This window comes from Anoplopoma fimbria, chromosome 1, assembly GCF_027596085.1.
Source record: "Anoplopoma fimbria isolate UVic2021 breed Golden Eagle Sablefish chromosome 1, Afim_UVic_2022, whole genome shotgun sequence".
Taxonomy (NCBI): domain Eukaryota; kingdom Metazoa; phylum Chordata; class Actinopteri; order Perciformes; family Anoplopomatidae; genus Anoplopoma; species Anoplopoma fimbria.
In genome coordinates, this window is record NC_072449.1 from 25,271,430 (window position 1) to 25,286,401 (window position 14,972).

A 14,972-nucleotide genomic window follows, 5' to 3' on the forward strand; every position below is an offset into this window, starting at 1 on the left:
TAAAATAATTACAAACTGCTGTGCTGGTGACCTGCGGAGGGGGAAAAACCGAGACACTTCAAACGCTTGTATTGATGATCACAATACATATATTGTAATGTTTTTTTGGACAGAATGTGTATGGGAAAAGGGGACATTTGGAATTTCTTCTGCAGAGACAAAAAGGCAGTCATCAGATGTCTTGCTGAGATGTTTGGATGTAGAGCTGGCACCCTGAGTAAGAGCAGTCTGTTCTCACATGGCCCGCCAAACACATGTCGACAGCATCCAGGCAGGCCCAACAGAGGCCAGACAGCAGTGGCTTTAAAGAACTACTTCATACTTGGACCCTGTGAGGCCACTGATCAAAGTGTCCTACTCTGAGAGTTGTTTGATTGTAGGTAGTAATACTTTTGGTGGGAAGAGCAAAGGAAAGAGAAAACTCTGACCATTTCTAGTTTGAAAAAAAAAATTCAGATATTTTCATAGAACATGAACTTCAACCCACATTGAAAAGAGTGAACCAAAGAATATTTAAAAAAGAATATGTTGGAGAGCTGTAAAGCTCTTACAATCGGGTCCAAATTCCTCAATTTAAGTACGTTGATTTATCCTTGTGGTTCCTGTTATTTATAATTAGGGGACCTCCTATAAGAAACCCTTGCAGCTTCTATTTCTGCATCGAAGCCAGTAGTAGCGGTAAGGCCAGAGTCTCTCGTCACCCCTCCCTCTCCCAAGGCCAAACCCTGAGCCAAGATCCCGCCTGCTAGGCCCTCTGTCAGAACGGCACTCTGTATCCAACTCCTAGATCCATACAATACTACTGCAGACACTTGTGAGAATTGTATGAAAGTCTATGCTTGTATAAAAAAAAAGGCTTTCTGACTTGAGGAATAACCTGAATGTTTTTAACAACTGATGAGCAGCCTTTTTTATGAGATCGCCAAAAACAACTTGAGAAAACAATATGTTTTAATGACACAGAACTGCAGTCACTGGGGGTGCTGTAATTTGTCTGAACTTTAATTCATCTTGTCGTCTATAGCCATTTTTTCTCACGCTCAACTAGCCTAATTAAGGTGCCTTTTCAGGGTGAAGTGACATCTATTTCTTTGGATAAAGCCCTGAATTTGTCTCTGCCTGTGAATATGTGAAAACCCCCTTTGTGCCTGGGCTGACAGAGGACTTTACACTGCCTCTGTTACCCTGGAAACCTTTTGAGAGGTGAAGGGGAGGACAGCCAAAGAGGAGATCATCTTGGCCCAAAACCGCAGGTAAATCCTCACTAAGGGAGTCCAATTTAAACAGTTTTACCATTAAAAATTACTCTTTATAGAAGAATGAAAGGAATTAGCAAAGTCTGTCAAATTCTTTCTCTATATATCTTATAAATTTCCATTTGTTACGCTCTTCACAATTGCGCCCATATTAAGTTCAGACTCTTGCATGAGCTCAGCCTCAAAGTGTGGGAGTGTATTTACATAATCAATCAACTCACAAACTTGTAATGAAATAAATCTGCAAGAAAATGTCCTACCTCAAGAATGCAGGTCCCTGGAGCTGTGTTCTCCTTGATGGACACATTGTAGAAGTTTCTCTCAAAAACAGGCTCATTGTCATTTATATCCTGAAGCACGACATTTACCACTGCAGTGGAGGACAGGGGTGCTTTCCCTCCATCTGTAGCCACCACAGTTATGCTGGGATTGGGGTTCTTTTCATAATCCAGTTGGGAGAGAGTGGTGATAATCCCCGTAACGGAGTCTATACTGAACCAGTTTGAGTAAGAACCATGGTCTTGCAGGATGCTGTAGTTAATGTCCCCATTGGGCCCCTGGTCTTTGTCTCTAGCTGTCACCTGTAACACAAAGCTCCCTGGAAACACCACTTCAGGGATCACCTGCCTGTAGACTGGCTGGTCAAACAGAGGAGGGTTGTCATTGATATCAATCACCTGGATGATGAAGGAGGACTCGGCCCTGAGAGGAGGAGTGCCTGAGTCTGTTGCCATCACCCTCAGCTCGTAGCTGTCTCTCTCTTCCCGGTCCAGAATCTGGTCCACACAGATAAGATAGATGATGCTATCCTTAGTGGTCAAGGCAAACTTTCCATCTCCTCCCTCTAGCGACACATTGACGTTGGCGTACTCGCCATAGTCTGGGTCGGTGACTGAGATCCTGGCTACATACTGGCCTGGCTGTGCACCCTCAGAGATTCTGGGTGATCCATCCTCACTGAGAAAGATGATGGTCATGGTGGGCTGGTTGTCGTTGTAGTCTCTGACGTGGATGGTAACAAAGGCATTGGTCACCTCTGGCTGGGTTGCGTTGTCTTGCGCCTGGACCACCAGCTCGTGCACTCTCCTCATCTCAAAGTCCAGCGGCTTGTTGAGCGTGATGATGCCCGTGCGAGAGTCAATGACAAAGTAGCGGTCAGGGTCGCTTTGTCTCCTGTTGATTTCATAAAGCACCATCCCATTGTCTCCTTCATCAACGTCTGTGGCAAACACCTGGAGGATGTTGCTTCCTGGCTGAAGGTTCTCTGATATTATGGCATGGTAGCGGCTCTGGTTGAAAATGGGAGCGTTGTCATTAATGTCTTGTACAGTAATATCTAATGTCATCTGATCAGTCCTCTTGGGGGAACCACCATCAAAGGCCTCCAGATATAAAGTATAGGTGGATCTTTTCTCTCTGTCTAGAATGGCATTGACCGCCAAGTCCAAATAAAGAACCTCATTGCTTCCCCTCCTGGTCTCCAAGGTGAATGCCTGGCCAACATTTCCATCCTTGATAAGGTAACCCTGTGTTGTAAGCTGGCCTTTATCAGCATCAACAGCTGGCTCGAGAGGAAACCTGGTGCCGATGGCTGTCTGCTCAGGGATTTTGAACGTGGTCCTTTTTCTCGGGAACGTTGGGGCATGGTCATTTATGTCATTCACCTTGATGGTCACCTCCACGGTCACACCTGTCATGGTGACTGCAATGAAGTTGTATCTATCCCTCAGTTCCCTGTCCAGAACTTTGGCGGTTTTAATAATGCCTGTGCTCTCGTCTATGTCCAAATCACTACCCACGCCGGTGCCCTCATGGTCTGAGATGAAGTACAAGGATGCTGTGATGCCAGGAGGAAGTCCCGCACTGATGTCACCTACAATTGTGCCTGCTGGCTGTTCCTCATCTAGCTGTAGTTCAAGAGTCCCCCGGACCACGGGCAAATGAACTGTTACAAGCTCCAAGGCCACATACACCATAAGCACAATTCTTCTGTTCCACCAACCCTCGCGGTGCGAAGGGTCCATTATAGACTTCCCAAAACCCCTGGCAGCTGTCTTCATTTTGGCTCCTTCTTTTTAAACCTGGAAACACACAAAGAGGAAAAGCTGAGCAATATCAAAACCTGACAGCAGCAGAAACTAAGAAAAGGTGTATTATTTCTGCGTCGAAATACAGAGTAAGTTGGTTTAAGAAAAATAAGTGTGCGCCTTGAACACTTTCCCATATGTTTTATGGGCTGTGTTCCCAACCACAGCGCATACAATACACCCTGCACATAACATTTTCCTACACTTCTTTATTCACCTAATAAGTCAACACCTTGTTCCTCCTACCAGAAATCTCTCCTTTGCTAAAGAAACATCAAAGCCACAGGCCGCAGCATACCACCTCAGACAGGGAGTCTTTGGCTGTGGTTATTCAACTCTGATTAAAAAGATTCAGGAATCACTACCCAATGTTATTTACCATAGCACTCCCCTCTTGTGTTAGTCTTGGGATTTAATATTTATGTGTGCAACCACATTAAGCTTTCATAGAGTGAGCAGTTTAAAAAAACACTCATCCAAGAGCCATCAAAAATACATAACTCTCCCCAAGCAAACATATCTATCTTTCAATACATCCGAGAATAAAATTCAAGAATAAAGTGTTAAATCACAGTGGAGATATTCAAATATTGATATTGAAAAGTAAACAGGTGTTAGAATTCCTTGCATAAACAATAGGCACACTCTGGCAAAGGACCCACACCACTGCGTAGGATCTGTAACTGAGACTGAGAGACACTTTGGAACAATGTGGAAATTATTCAACAAGACTGTCACCATCTGCAGAATAATCCAAAACCGCCAAGTGTCTGGCACACAGAAAATGATTTTATCTTTTTTTATTAGATAAATAGAGCAGCTTCCAATTGTCTGCGGTTCTGTCTAAACTTGTGTCATTCATAACTACTATGACTTGTTTGAAAAGTAAGTCTAACTCTAATATCAAGGAAATGTATACAGAAGCACATTATACTGTATTGAATTTTGAGAAATCGAGTGTCTAGTCAAAGCTCTTCAATGCTCCCCCCAGTGGTTTAACTGATACCTGCAAGGAAACATTCACAAAACATCTGTGTATCTTCGTTTGTGTGTGTTTGCACGAAATGCCTCGTGTCCATGAACAGATTGTGGGGATCTGTCTCCACCATGGTGGTGAAAGTGTGTGTGAGCAACAGAGCAGTACAGCAAAGTTGAAGGGCTCCATGCAGTCTACCTCTTTCCCTTTTTCTGGCTCTGCAGCATTGTAATTGAGGGCTGCTGGAAGTTGGCCATAAGCACACAGATCCCAGGGCTAATTTCAGTCGGCCGTGATTTGGATCCCACAACACTGCAGATGCTGACTTTAACGTTGTTAATTGGTTTGTATTCAAGCATTACTAGTTTAAGATATTGAAATGAAATATGAAAATCAGTGTTAACATATTTTCTATGTTTCTAGTTCAAGATTATTTAACAGTTTAGGACCAAAAAGGAACTCAATTAATTTGCTCTATCAATTCCTAATTCATATTACTTTCACAATGATTATAATGATTGCAAATAACAGGCCCTTAAAGGCAAGCACTACAAATTCACCATTATATACCATACTTTGGGCTGCCTTGTGAGTGCTGGTCTTGGCAAAAATATAAGCACATCCATGACAGCCTGAAAATCTTGACAGCACTTGAACTTTAAAGCCTCAGTATTGATTTACTTTACTGCAACACTGGGGATGCACTTTTATAAAGCTTTCTCCAAAGCACAAAGGATAGCTTTTCAAGGCCAACATTTTTGTCCAAATGCCACAACTGAAATAATGCACTCTCTGGTAGAGCTGCAGTGGAGGGCCTCTGCCGAGTAGAGCAGCCTAATGGATATAGCAGACACAGTCGGGTAGGCTAATTGCAGAATATCAGGCTAAGAAGGATATGGTTTTAAAAGATTCAGTTTGAAGTTAAAGAGAAATGTCTGCACTTTAAAGCTAAGACATTCACCAAATGTATGACAAATACTGTCCTCCACCCACGCAACCAACCACTCAGGCCGCTATCACTGAGAGTTTCATGTCAGAAAGTTAGTGGGCAGATAGCAGACAGGATATAGAAGGTAACAACCAATCATAAGTAGGGCTTCGGGGAAAGCAATCCCGAAAAAAACAATTAAAAATAGCTGCTGAGTTTGAAAGCTGTTGCATTTAGTAAGCCGATCCTATTGTTGCTGCTTGGTTTCAGATGTTTTCCTTGCATCGCTGTCCAAGATCATGGTGAGTCCCTTAGCTGGTAGTTAAACCTCAGTGAAGGGGTTTGTTAAGATGATGCAACTTGTGGGGTATTAAGTCACATGTACCTGCAGGAAAGTCTCTAAAATATTTTATTATTTCAGTTTTCTAAAACCAGGATGTGTTTGTGTAACACGGCATGTACATCTTATTGTTAGCAACAACTAAAGCCTTGGCCCACTTTCTTTTGAATCTTCTAAACCAAGTCAAACAACCAAATCCAAGGTTTCAAAGATTTACATGCAGAATGAAATCTCTGTTTGAATGCAGTCGATATCATTCTGGGCACTTTGCTAGCATGACCTGGAATCAGCATCAAAATCCCTGGCTGCAGTGAATGTTGGGCACATCAGGCCTGATTTTCTACCTCTCCACTGTGGGCTAGATCATGTTTGGCAAATGTGTCAGATATTGATTTTTCATGATAGCTGAAAATTCCTTTGCTTATTTACTTTCTGCTTTTCAGTTTTCTGTGGAGTGCTACTTTGTCTTTCTTTCACTACAAGATCAAGAAAAGCAGACCTTTGGTTTGGCAAAACTTACAATAGACAATACCAATGACCAAACACGGCTGTCTCCCTCTTTGAGCCAATACCTACATTAGAGCGAAGAATGCCAAACCTCTCATGAAATATAAAGATGTAGAGAAAATGATTCTGTTAAACATCATAATAAATACAGTGGATTTGCCACAGATCAAACTGAACAAGTCATAACATCTCATCTGCGAAGATATATCTTGTGGATGTTGAATAATCATCACATTCTTATCATAGCTGATATCTGAAACTATAATCATGTATGATATTTGTGAACTAAATGTGGTGTTAACCAGCATATCTGATCTGCAAGAATACAGACAAAAATACTGCTTAAAATATATCCCAATTCATCAAAAAAAAGTTATTCAGCTGTTCTACTTTAATTAACACAACCAAACCATTTTCACCACCGACAGGCCAAGAGGGACGACTATAGTGACAGACTATGTAAAATGAGATACTAATTCCATGTCATGATTCCAGTTAACTCAAAGAAAACTTCTGAGGTTTGGAGAACATGCCATGCTGCCTGAGGCTCCACGGAGCCATAATGGAAACCACAGACAGAACTGCAGATTGACTGGACATGAAGATGACAGGCTTAGCACAAAGCAAACTCAAAAACCCCTGAATGTTTGCCAGACTATTGACTCTCACAAGTAAATCCTTTCTGTGCCCTGCATTAGCCTTTGAAGCAAATAAAAAAAGGCCAGGAAAAGACATCACAGGCCTGAGATACACATGCACTTCCTGGCCATAACAAACACGGTATTAGTGTAAAAACACACCGGCTCCTTTTTCACAATGAACTGAAGTTTTCTGAGGGTCCGTGACAAGAAGGATCATCTCTTTCCCACAGCAAGCGCAGCATGGGTTGGTTCAGCTGTTTGTGTAAGATGTTCCAGATAAAAAACACACACCTTATCTCTTTGAAGATGACACCATCTGATATTGGGTAGGGGGTACTAGTGGTTGCATCATTAAAAACACATGTGCATTGAGTTACAGTAGCAGGGGTGCAAGGAGAGTTTGGACAACATTACAAAAAAAAGGTCAAAGTTCACCTCATATGTGGACAGTCACATAAATGTGTCTAAAAAGGTGGGGTTTAAAAAATTGGAGTTTCCTGCTTGCAGCATTAATGTAGATTATTTATTTCAGGTGACAGAGTCGGGTCACAAATGAGAAAACAAACTCCAGAGATGATGGCCTTCTGGCATGACGCACTCAAACGTCCTAGTGGAAGTTCACTTGATTTAGTTTACTGATGACGATACTGCAATGAGATGAGTAAAACCGCAGTGACTGCAGCCAAGCAATCTTCACAACTGTAAGGCAGCAAGAAACTCTCTGGGTGGTGTTGGTGTGGCCGTCCTGGGAGGAGCATATCTTGTGATTTTCATTCCTTTTTAGGAGCCTGGAACACTAGCCTCATCAACAGCATATGCAAGCTACAAAGACAAGACTAGTGAAATGATTACTTCATGCACTTCGCCAACGATTTATGACATAATCCTTGGATTGTTCTAAAAGCTGTGGAGGTCCACATTTTGGTGGTTTTGTCTGTCAGCACTTCGTTTTTGTTTGTTTTCTCTGTGAGTTGTTATATATAACTCCACCCATGCAGTCATAAAAATGACACACATTTAATAATTCTCTACATAGCTATTATCACAATCACTTAAAAACTGCCCTAAACATTTTTGCATATGGATGAATAATTACATAGATGGGTGGATGGATAAAAAATAATAAAAAATAATAAAAAATAAACTTTAGTAGTAGCCACTGTTGTGGTCTGATCAGCCTAATGTTTTAAAAGTATTCAGCAGACTAGCAGCAGCAATGTAACTGGACATTTGCTAACTTAACAACTGGAGAGGAGTAACTCAAATGAATCAAAAAGCACCTACTCCATACTACCCGGAGCCTTCCTCGTAGCACTTATTGCACTCGTATTAGTTGCTGCACTTACTGTATTCGTATCAGTTCGCTGCACTTATTGAATTTGTATTTGTTTACTGCACTTATCCTATTCGTAGTAGTTTGTAGCACTTACTATATTCGGATTAGTCTGTTGCAATTATTGTTTTCGTAGTAATTTGCCTCTGCACTATACTTTTGCTCTGGTTTATGCTTTGAGATGCTTGTTTAAGAAAGGAGATGCACTTATGACTTCTGGTGACTAGTAGTTCTCTTGAATACCTATGTTGAATACACTTCCTGTAAGTCGCTTTGGATAAAAGCGTCTGCTAAATGACTGTAATGTAATGTAATGTAATGTAATGTAATGTAAAGCTGATGACTGGTGGGGAGCAGAGGCGAAAGGAGGAGGAGCCTCCTTCTTGTGTCTAAAGTCAAAAAAAGACTGCATAATTAGGCAGCAGCACCATGGCAACCATCACAGTCACATCATCACAGTTAATTAATTTATTAATTGAGGGAAAGGAACACCTATTCACGGTCAATGAACACAAGTCTGCCAACACAATAACATGTGGGTAATCGTTTGGTATGGAGAGGGAGGCACAAAGGCGCAGCGGCAGCACACGGAGGACAATAGAATAAGTCCATAGGTTGACCTGTGTGAGAGGAATGTCTCAGAGGGCTTTAAAAGAAAGTCAGACCTGACAAGCTGCGAAAATATGTGGCTGCTTATCAAAAGTATGCGCACAAGCTGAGCGTGTTCTCTAACAATGACGACGGAGTCATGTGAACTGTGAAAGAACAGATCATGCTGGAACTTATGTACATTTACTGTATCAACAATGTCTAAAAGGTCATTTATTGAGTCTGTTTCCTTAAATCAACTTTGTCAGATGTTTTAAAAGGAATGCGTAGAACTGTATGTCCATTGCCCCTTTGGAAAAGTCTGACTTTGCATGACAAAGCTGGGGGGAGAAAAAAACACGTTTAACATTCCCTATAATAAAGAATAGACTATTGCTGCATGGAGGGGATCCAAAAGTGAGTTGTTATGTGTGTTAAACATTAAACAAGTGAAAGAGAGGTGAGGTGGAGGAGATCTGTGAATACTCACATTCATCTGTTGCTCTGCTGTGTTTAAGAGAAGACGAGTCCCGAGATGACCAGATTCTTCTCAGTATTCCGTCCCGGAGTCCAAAGTGAAAGTTACATCCATTTCAGGACTTGTATCCTTTGCCAGTGACTGTAATGATTCCTCCTCGTTTTTTTTTTTTTTCCTTGCTAAATTCCTATTAAGTTATCTCCGATTTCTTCCCAGGCGAGATGTTTAAAAGTCAAATAGAAAACTATGTGTGTGGTAAAAAAAAACTTCCCTGCCGTCCTCGTAGACGTTATCAACTCATCGGCATCCACTGTTTGTGAGTGTGCTGCTGCAGCACGCTGGCTGAAGGCAAACAGTGTGTTGCAGAGCGGTGGACGTCCCTCTCCAAGTCCCATTTATTCAACACGTGACGGACGGAGAGCAAGATCCTGCAAAGCTCTCCTCTCTCCTCTCTGCCACAAGGAGCCACAAGGAGCCACAAGGAGCCACAGCCACTGCAGAGAGCTCGGCAGAGGTTTATGCTGAACTATGGTGCCACCATCCTATGCAAAAGGGAAGTGTAAACCAATAACACAATGGTGCTGCTTTAAATAATCTGGAATGCTGTGATATATTTAGAAAAATAAATGATTTTATCTGGCAAAGCTTACTAATAACATGTTCATTTTATGTTTTCAAAAATATTAAGATCCTTTTGGAACAACTCTCCCAAAGAAAACAGCAACATGCAGATTCATTTTGAATCATGAGATTGAAGCAAAAGATTTGATGTGATTACATTACATTACATTATTTAGTCATTTAGCAGACGCTTTTATCCAAAGCGACTTACAGTCAGTAGTATATTACATATCATTCACCCATTCACACACTGATGACAGGCTACCATGCAAGGTGCCACCATCAGACTCTAACTAACATTCATGCAACATCCAGTCCACACCGATGGCAAGCCTTCAGGAGCAACTTGGGGTTAAGTGTCTTGCCCAAGGACACATCGACTGCCGAAGCCGGGTATCGAACCACCGACCCTCTGATTGGAGAACTACCTTGCTCTCCACTACGCCACAGCCGCCCACCGATGATTATCAGGGACAGCATTTCTCACTGTTAAGGGTAACTTGCACTGGATATTAGGGGCAAATCATAGTATAAATCTTCAAAAGTATATATCATATTCAGATACCTTCAGGCTCTCGGATGCCATATGCGGCTCCCCTTATATACCTACATCTGATACCTTTGACAAAACAACCTCTTCCAATCCACAGCATCATAAGGAAGCCTAGCTATTAAACAGACAGACTTTTCCTTCAGATGTTGGAAGTCATGAAGCCTCCTGGGGGTATTTTTCATCTAAGTCAGAGATAGAGAGGAGACAATGCCCCTAACTTTTCCTCACATCTTGTGACTCTTTAAAAAAGCATTGCCTGCATCTCACATCAACTCCCAAGAGGAGCTCAGCTTTTATCTCTAATAGTGCTGGAGCCATAACCCTGCTTCACTTTATTGTCAATCACTGAAAGCTCTGAGAGTTATTAACGCCTCGTCGCTTTGCATTTAGAAGTTATAAACAAAGGAGCAACAGTGGGGCCCTGCTGTGTCAACAGTCATATTTATTGTGAAGAAACAGTTGACATAACTGAAGTAACTGCGTGCGACTGATCATCTTGCTTTCATTCACTGTTTCTTTGTAGGTTGATTGATCTTTGTGTTTGTCATCATTAAAGATACATTTTTTACGCACCCTTGGCGGAAGAAAATAAAGTCATATGATTTATGTTAAAATCGTATCAGCCAAATACAGTGACAGTAAAATATATTTCTGTTAGTGCTGATTGTGTAAAATAAAACTTTTGAAAAGTTTGGTCAGTGTCATGCCTACCACAGTTCAACATTTTTGCTGGCTAAACCTTTTTCCCTTCCAACCTAGTTATGTCTCCCCACTCTCACTCTGTGAACCGCTATATCACCAAGTGAAATGAGTTCCAGCTCTGGCAGCTACTCATTATTACTGTGACAGCAGAGCAGAGGAGGAAAACTCACACAGACATGCACACACATCGGCGCCAATCCACACAATCCCAAAGTCAGATGACATTCATTATTTGTTAAGTCAGAAAGGCATACAGCTTCAGCGCTACAGGGACAACGAAGGTACACATCTCCATTATATGACCTTTTTTGTGTTTTAATGTAATTTGTATGTGAGTTAAATAGCACCTTGTACACAAAATAATGTTTAGAGATGCATGAAATTAAGCAAATAGACAAAGATTCATAATGTGTGTCTAATTAATACCAGCCTACTTAGATGTGGAGTTGTAAAGAAAACAAAGCACTTTGTTTTCATTTCTCTTCTTAGATTACATGTAGGGCTGTTTCATATTATCAACTCAAGTTATGACTTACTTACTATCTGTGTAGTCCATCACTGTGTGTTTGTTAAGAAAAGAAAACAATAAATTCCTTGTCTGTTCGTGATGCATTTTACTAGAAATATCCTCTGTTTTAAAATTTTGTATACATGTGTAAAAAAGAAACTGCCTGTTGACAAGACAATGGATTGTCAAATATCCTGTCGATGGCATACTAATCACACAAAATATTCACTAGACAGAAATGTCTATTCTGACTTTAATAAATGATGAAAGATGTACTGATGTACTGAAACTAATATAAAGCAACCTGAAGCAACAAGCAGATAAGGTCTTCTACTGTGGGTGAATAAATAGCATCAAAACATCAGTGGAGCATCTGTTGCTCATTTGGCACCAGCATTTTAGTTCCATACATAAAGTACAACTTGGGTTTAAAGCTCAAATTTTGCTTTCCACACTTTAAATTTTCTATGTACTTTTTGCAAAATAAAGTGAATATAATCCACTGAGTTCAGTGACTCATCCTCACTTCTTGACTGCTCCTGTGACCCTGAAAAAAAAGGCAAGGTGCTGTAATGGTGGATAAATCTGCAATTTTACTTTGAAGTTAGATGCTGTCCACATCACAAGGCTGTGGCCTCAGTAATTCTTCTGTGATGGCTATTTTAGTGACATTTGACCATGGAAACCACAGAGCTCGTCTTCTTAAGTCGTGCTGAAACTCCATGGAAGAAATAATAAACAGATCCAGTTGAATCAAGATTAAAGGACAGTGTGTGACAGGCTGCTTCGCTATAAGAATTCATCTCAGCCAGAGAAAAAGTGCATCCAACCTAATGTAATGAAATGAGAATAAGTAGGTAATTAATGAGCCAGCCATGCATAATACAGTGGGAAACTGGACGGGATTCATCAGTTCCTATGTCTTCTTACCTTAGTATTATGAAATAGTAAAACAATAGTTACGATTTTCTTGTCATTAAATTAGTTTTTGCTTACGTACAGCTGTTGAGCCACAGATCACTGAAGTCTGTATTGTGTCTGTTAGACTCAAAAATATTTTATTTTTTTGCAAGTGTGCCTTAGGCAACTATAAAACATCTTTTAATGTTTGATGCCTTTTAGAGCATGCAGGAATATGAATCTGAATGTCATCAAGCCTTGGAAAACAGCTAAAGAAGCAGGTCATTATTTTACCCCATTGTGCTAATTCACAACAGGGAAAATATTTGGCCTCAGTTTATCATCATTTATAAAGACAATAGTCCAAATGAAATGGATGATTAATCGTCAGCACCACTTGAATAAACATGTTTTTCCTCTCTTTCTGAAAACTGTTAAAAACATTTGAGTAATACTCACAACCTAAACCAAAAGAGCATTCATTTTCAGTTCTCAGCGTTCTCAAAGTTGGTCATTGTGTCAAAGTTCTGGATAAATTTGTGTTTCTTAATTGTAAATATTCTGTCAGACTTCATTACAAATACTGATTACAACTTGCTTCTCTTCAACAGCCTGATGTTAAAACAGTCTCGCTATGAGATGTAGGCTTTAGTTTGCTATGTCTCCAAAGTGGACTGTGTAGAATATTTGATTGAGAAACCAGAGTGGGGGTTTTGGGTGGTTGGGCATGTGCTTGAGCTGTAGTTTAATGTGGACCTTTATTGAGGCAAAACACTAACCAGAAGCGCTAGTGGACCATTTCCTCCAGATTGCTGTGATTTTTAGGAAATATGAGCTTTGGTTTATTGAATGTTACTTTTGAAAGAATGTGCTTAATACGATTGATAAATGAGAAGACCTGAGATCAGGGCTTTAGCAAGGTAAAGAGTACTTTCAATTCCAATGTATTAAGGCACACTTGTATACATTATGTCTGTGTCAATGTATTGTATGTGTCTAGGTTTACACTGTGTTATCCTTTCCAAAAGGTATTAGATATTAAGTGCACAGGTGGTTTTCATTTGGTTAAGATCAATTCTGGGAGTACTAGCTCTTTGTCATCTTCTGGTTAATTGTGATGTAAAAGCTCTTTTATAGGTTTCTGTTTAGTGTTACCACTGCTTCCTGACTCCAAAAATTGCAACAGTAAATCTTTCATGTAACGAAAAGTAGTCTAAATTCTTTGTGGTACCCTAGTCTGGACCCTGAAATCAAGGCCCACAGACTCATTATATATCAAACAATAAAATATTCATGATCTAACTTTGCTGTAGGACAAAAAACAGGCAGTATCCAGTCTACCATGGTGGTATATAGTGAATAAGGAGAAGTGTTATTGATGATAGATGACAATAAATGTAAAATGATAAATCTTTTTCTTCGCAATGAGGGACATACAAGAGGCCAGACCAAGTAAATAAACAATCTATAAAACTAAATGGAAAACTACATTTGGTTCGCCATTTATTTTATTCTTATTATACATACATGTATAATAATATATCGATGTATTATTTGAAGGATCCTTCTTCTTTCCAAGTGACTGCAGAGCTGATCCTGCCATCACTGCTATTGCTGGGTGAACTCTCACAACTGTTCAAGCTCTCTTTGAATTATAAACTGTGGTCTCATATGCCACACTATAACAGAAGACAAAGGAAAGCAAAATATATATACATATATTTATTTTCATAGTATTTTCATTGCAAAACAGATTAGATGGTAAAAAAAAATGACACAGTGGTTCACTGCACATTTGTAGAATCAACCTCAAGAGCAAAGCATAATTCTGGGAGGACTTTGCACTTCCTAAATACTTAGTGCTGAGGGACCCTTGAGGAAAGCTGTGGTTGTGCTGTGGTTGTGCTCAGCAAGTCCCAGGTGTGAATCTGTGTGACTACATACATACAAAGCAGGGCTCTGCTGACAAAGAACCAGTCTGCCCTGAAAAAGCTTTTGCGTTATAAAAAATCCAACTAAACACAAAAATATTCTGTTTCTCATGCCTTCTATGAAGACAAAGCCAGAAAGCCCTTCAGTGTGTACACTCAAACACCAAACGGATTAATGCTGTATTAAAAATAGTTAACAAAGGAAATATTTCCATCATGAGATTTAATGCTGCTTTCACCCCTCCTCAGGCTGGAAGCATATACAGCTGTAATATGTAAAGACTCTGACATTACAGGATTGAATCTGTCTTCAAGTTTGGCACATGGTGTTATGGTTACACTTTATTGGAGTCAGAGAGATTTCTGGGACATGCAATGCTAAATTACCCCTCTGATATAACAGTATTTTAATCCTGTGACCTTAAAAAGTGTCTCTAATGTCCTGCTACAAAAATATAGCCTTATTAAAGTGACCAAATAGGTTCGGACAAACAGCTTCAATACATAAGAAAGAAAATTGGAGTCTGACAAAAGTCTCAGGAGAAGAATAAAATATACAGAATTTGTTATAAAATCAATAAAACTGACATTTTCCCTCAAGCCATGCAGCAAATAAATTGATT

General features: G+C 40.1%; 1 protein-coding gene across 1 annotated transcript in view; it reads right to left on the bottom strand.

The window, feature by feature from the left end:
- The window catches only part of LOC129093794 (protocadherin-16-like), a 67,869-nt gene extending 64,553 nt beyond the window's left edge, over nt 1-3,316 (bottom strand). The window contains exon 1 of the mRNA XM_054601920.1: nt 1,517-3,316. Coding sequence (XP_054457895.1) covers nt 1,517-3,316 — 1,800 coding nt within the window. The remainder of the gene's footprint in view (nt 1-1,516) is intronic.
- Nucleotides 3,317-14,972: the final 11,656 nt, after the last annotated feature.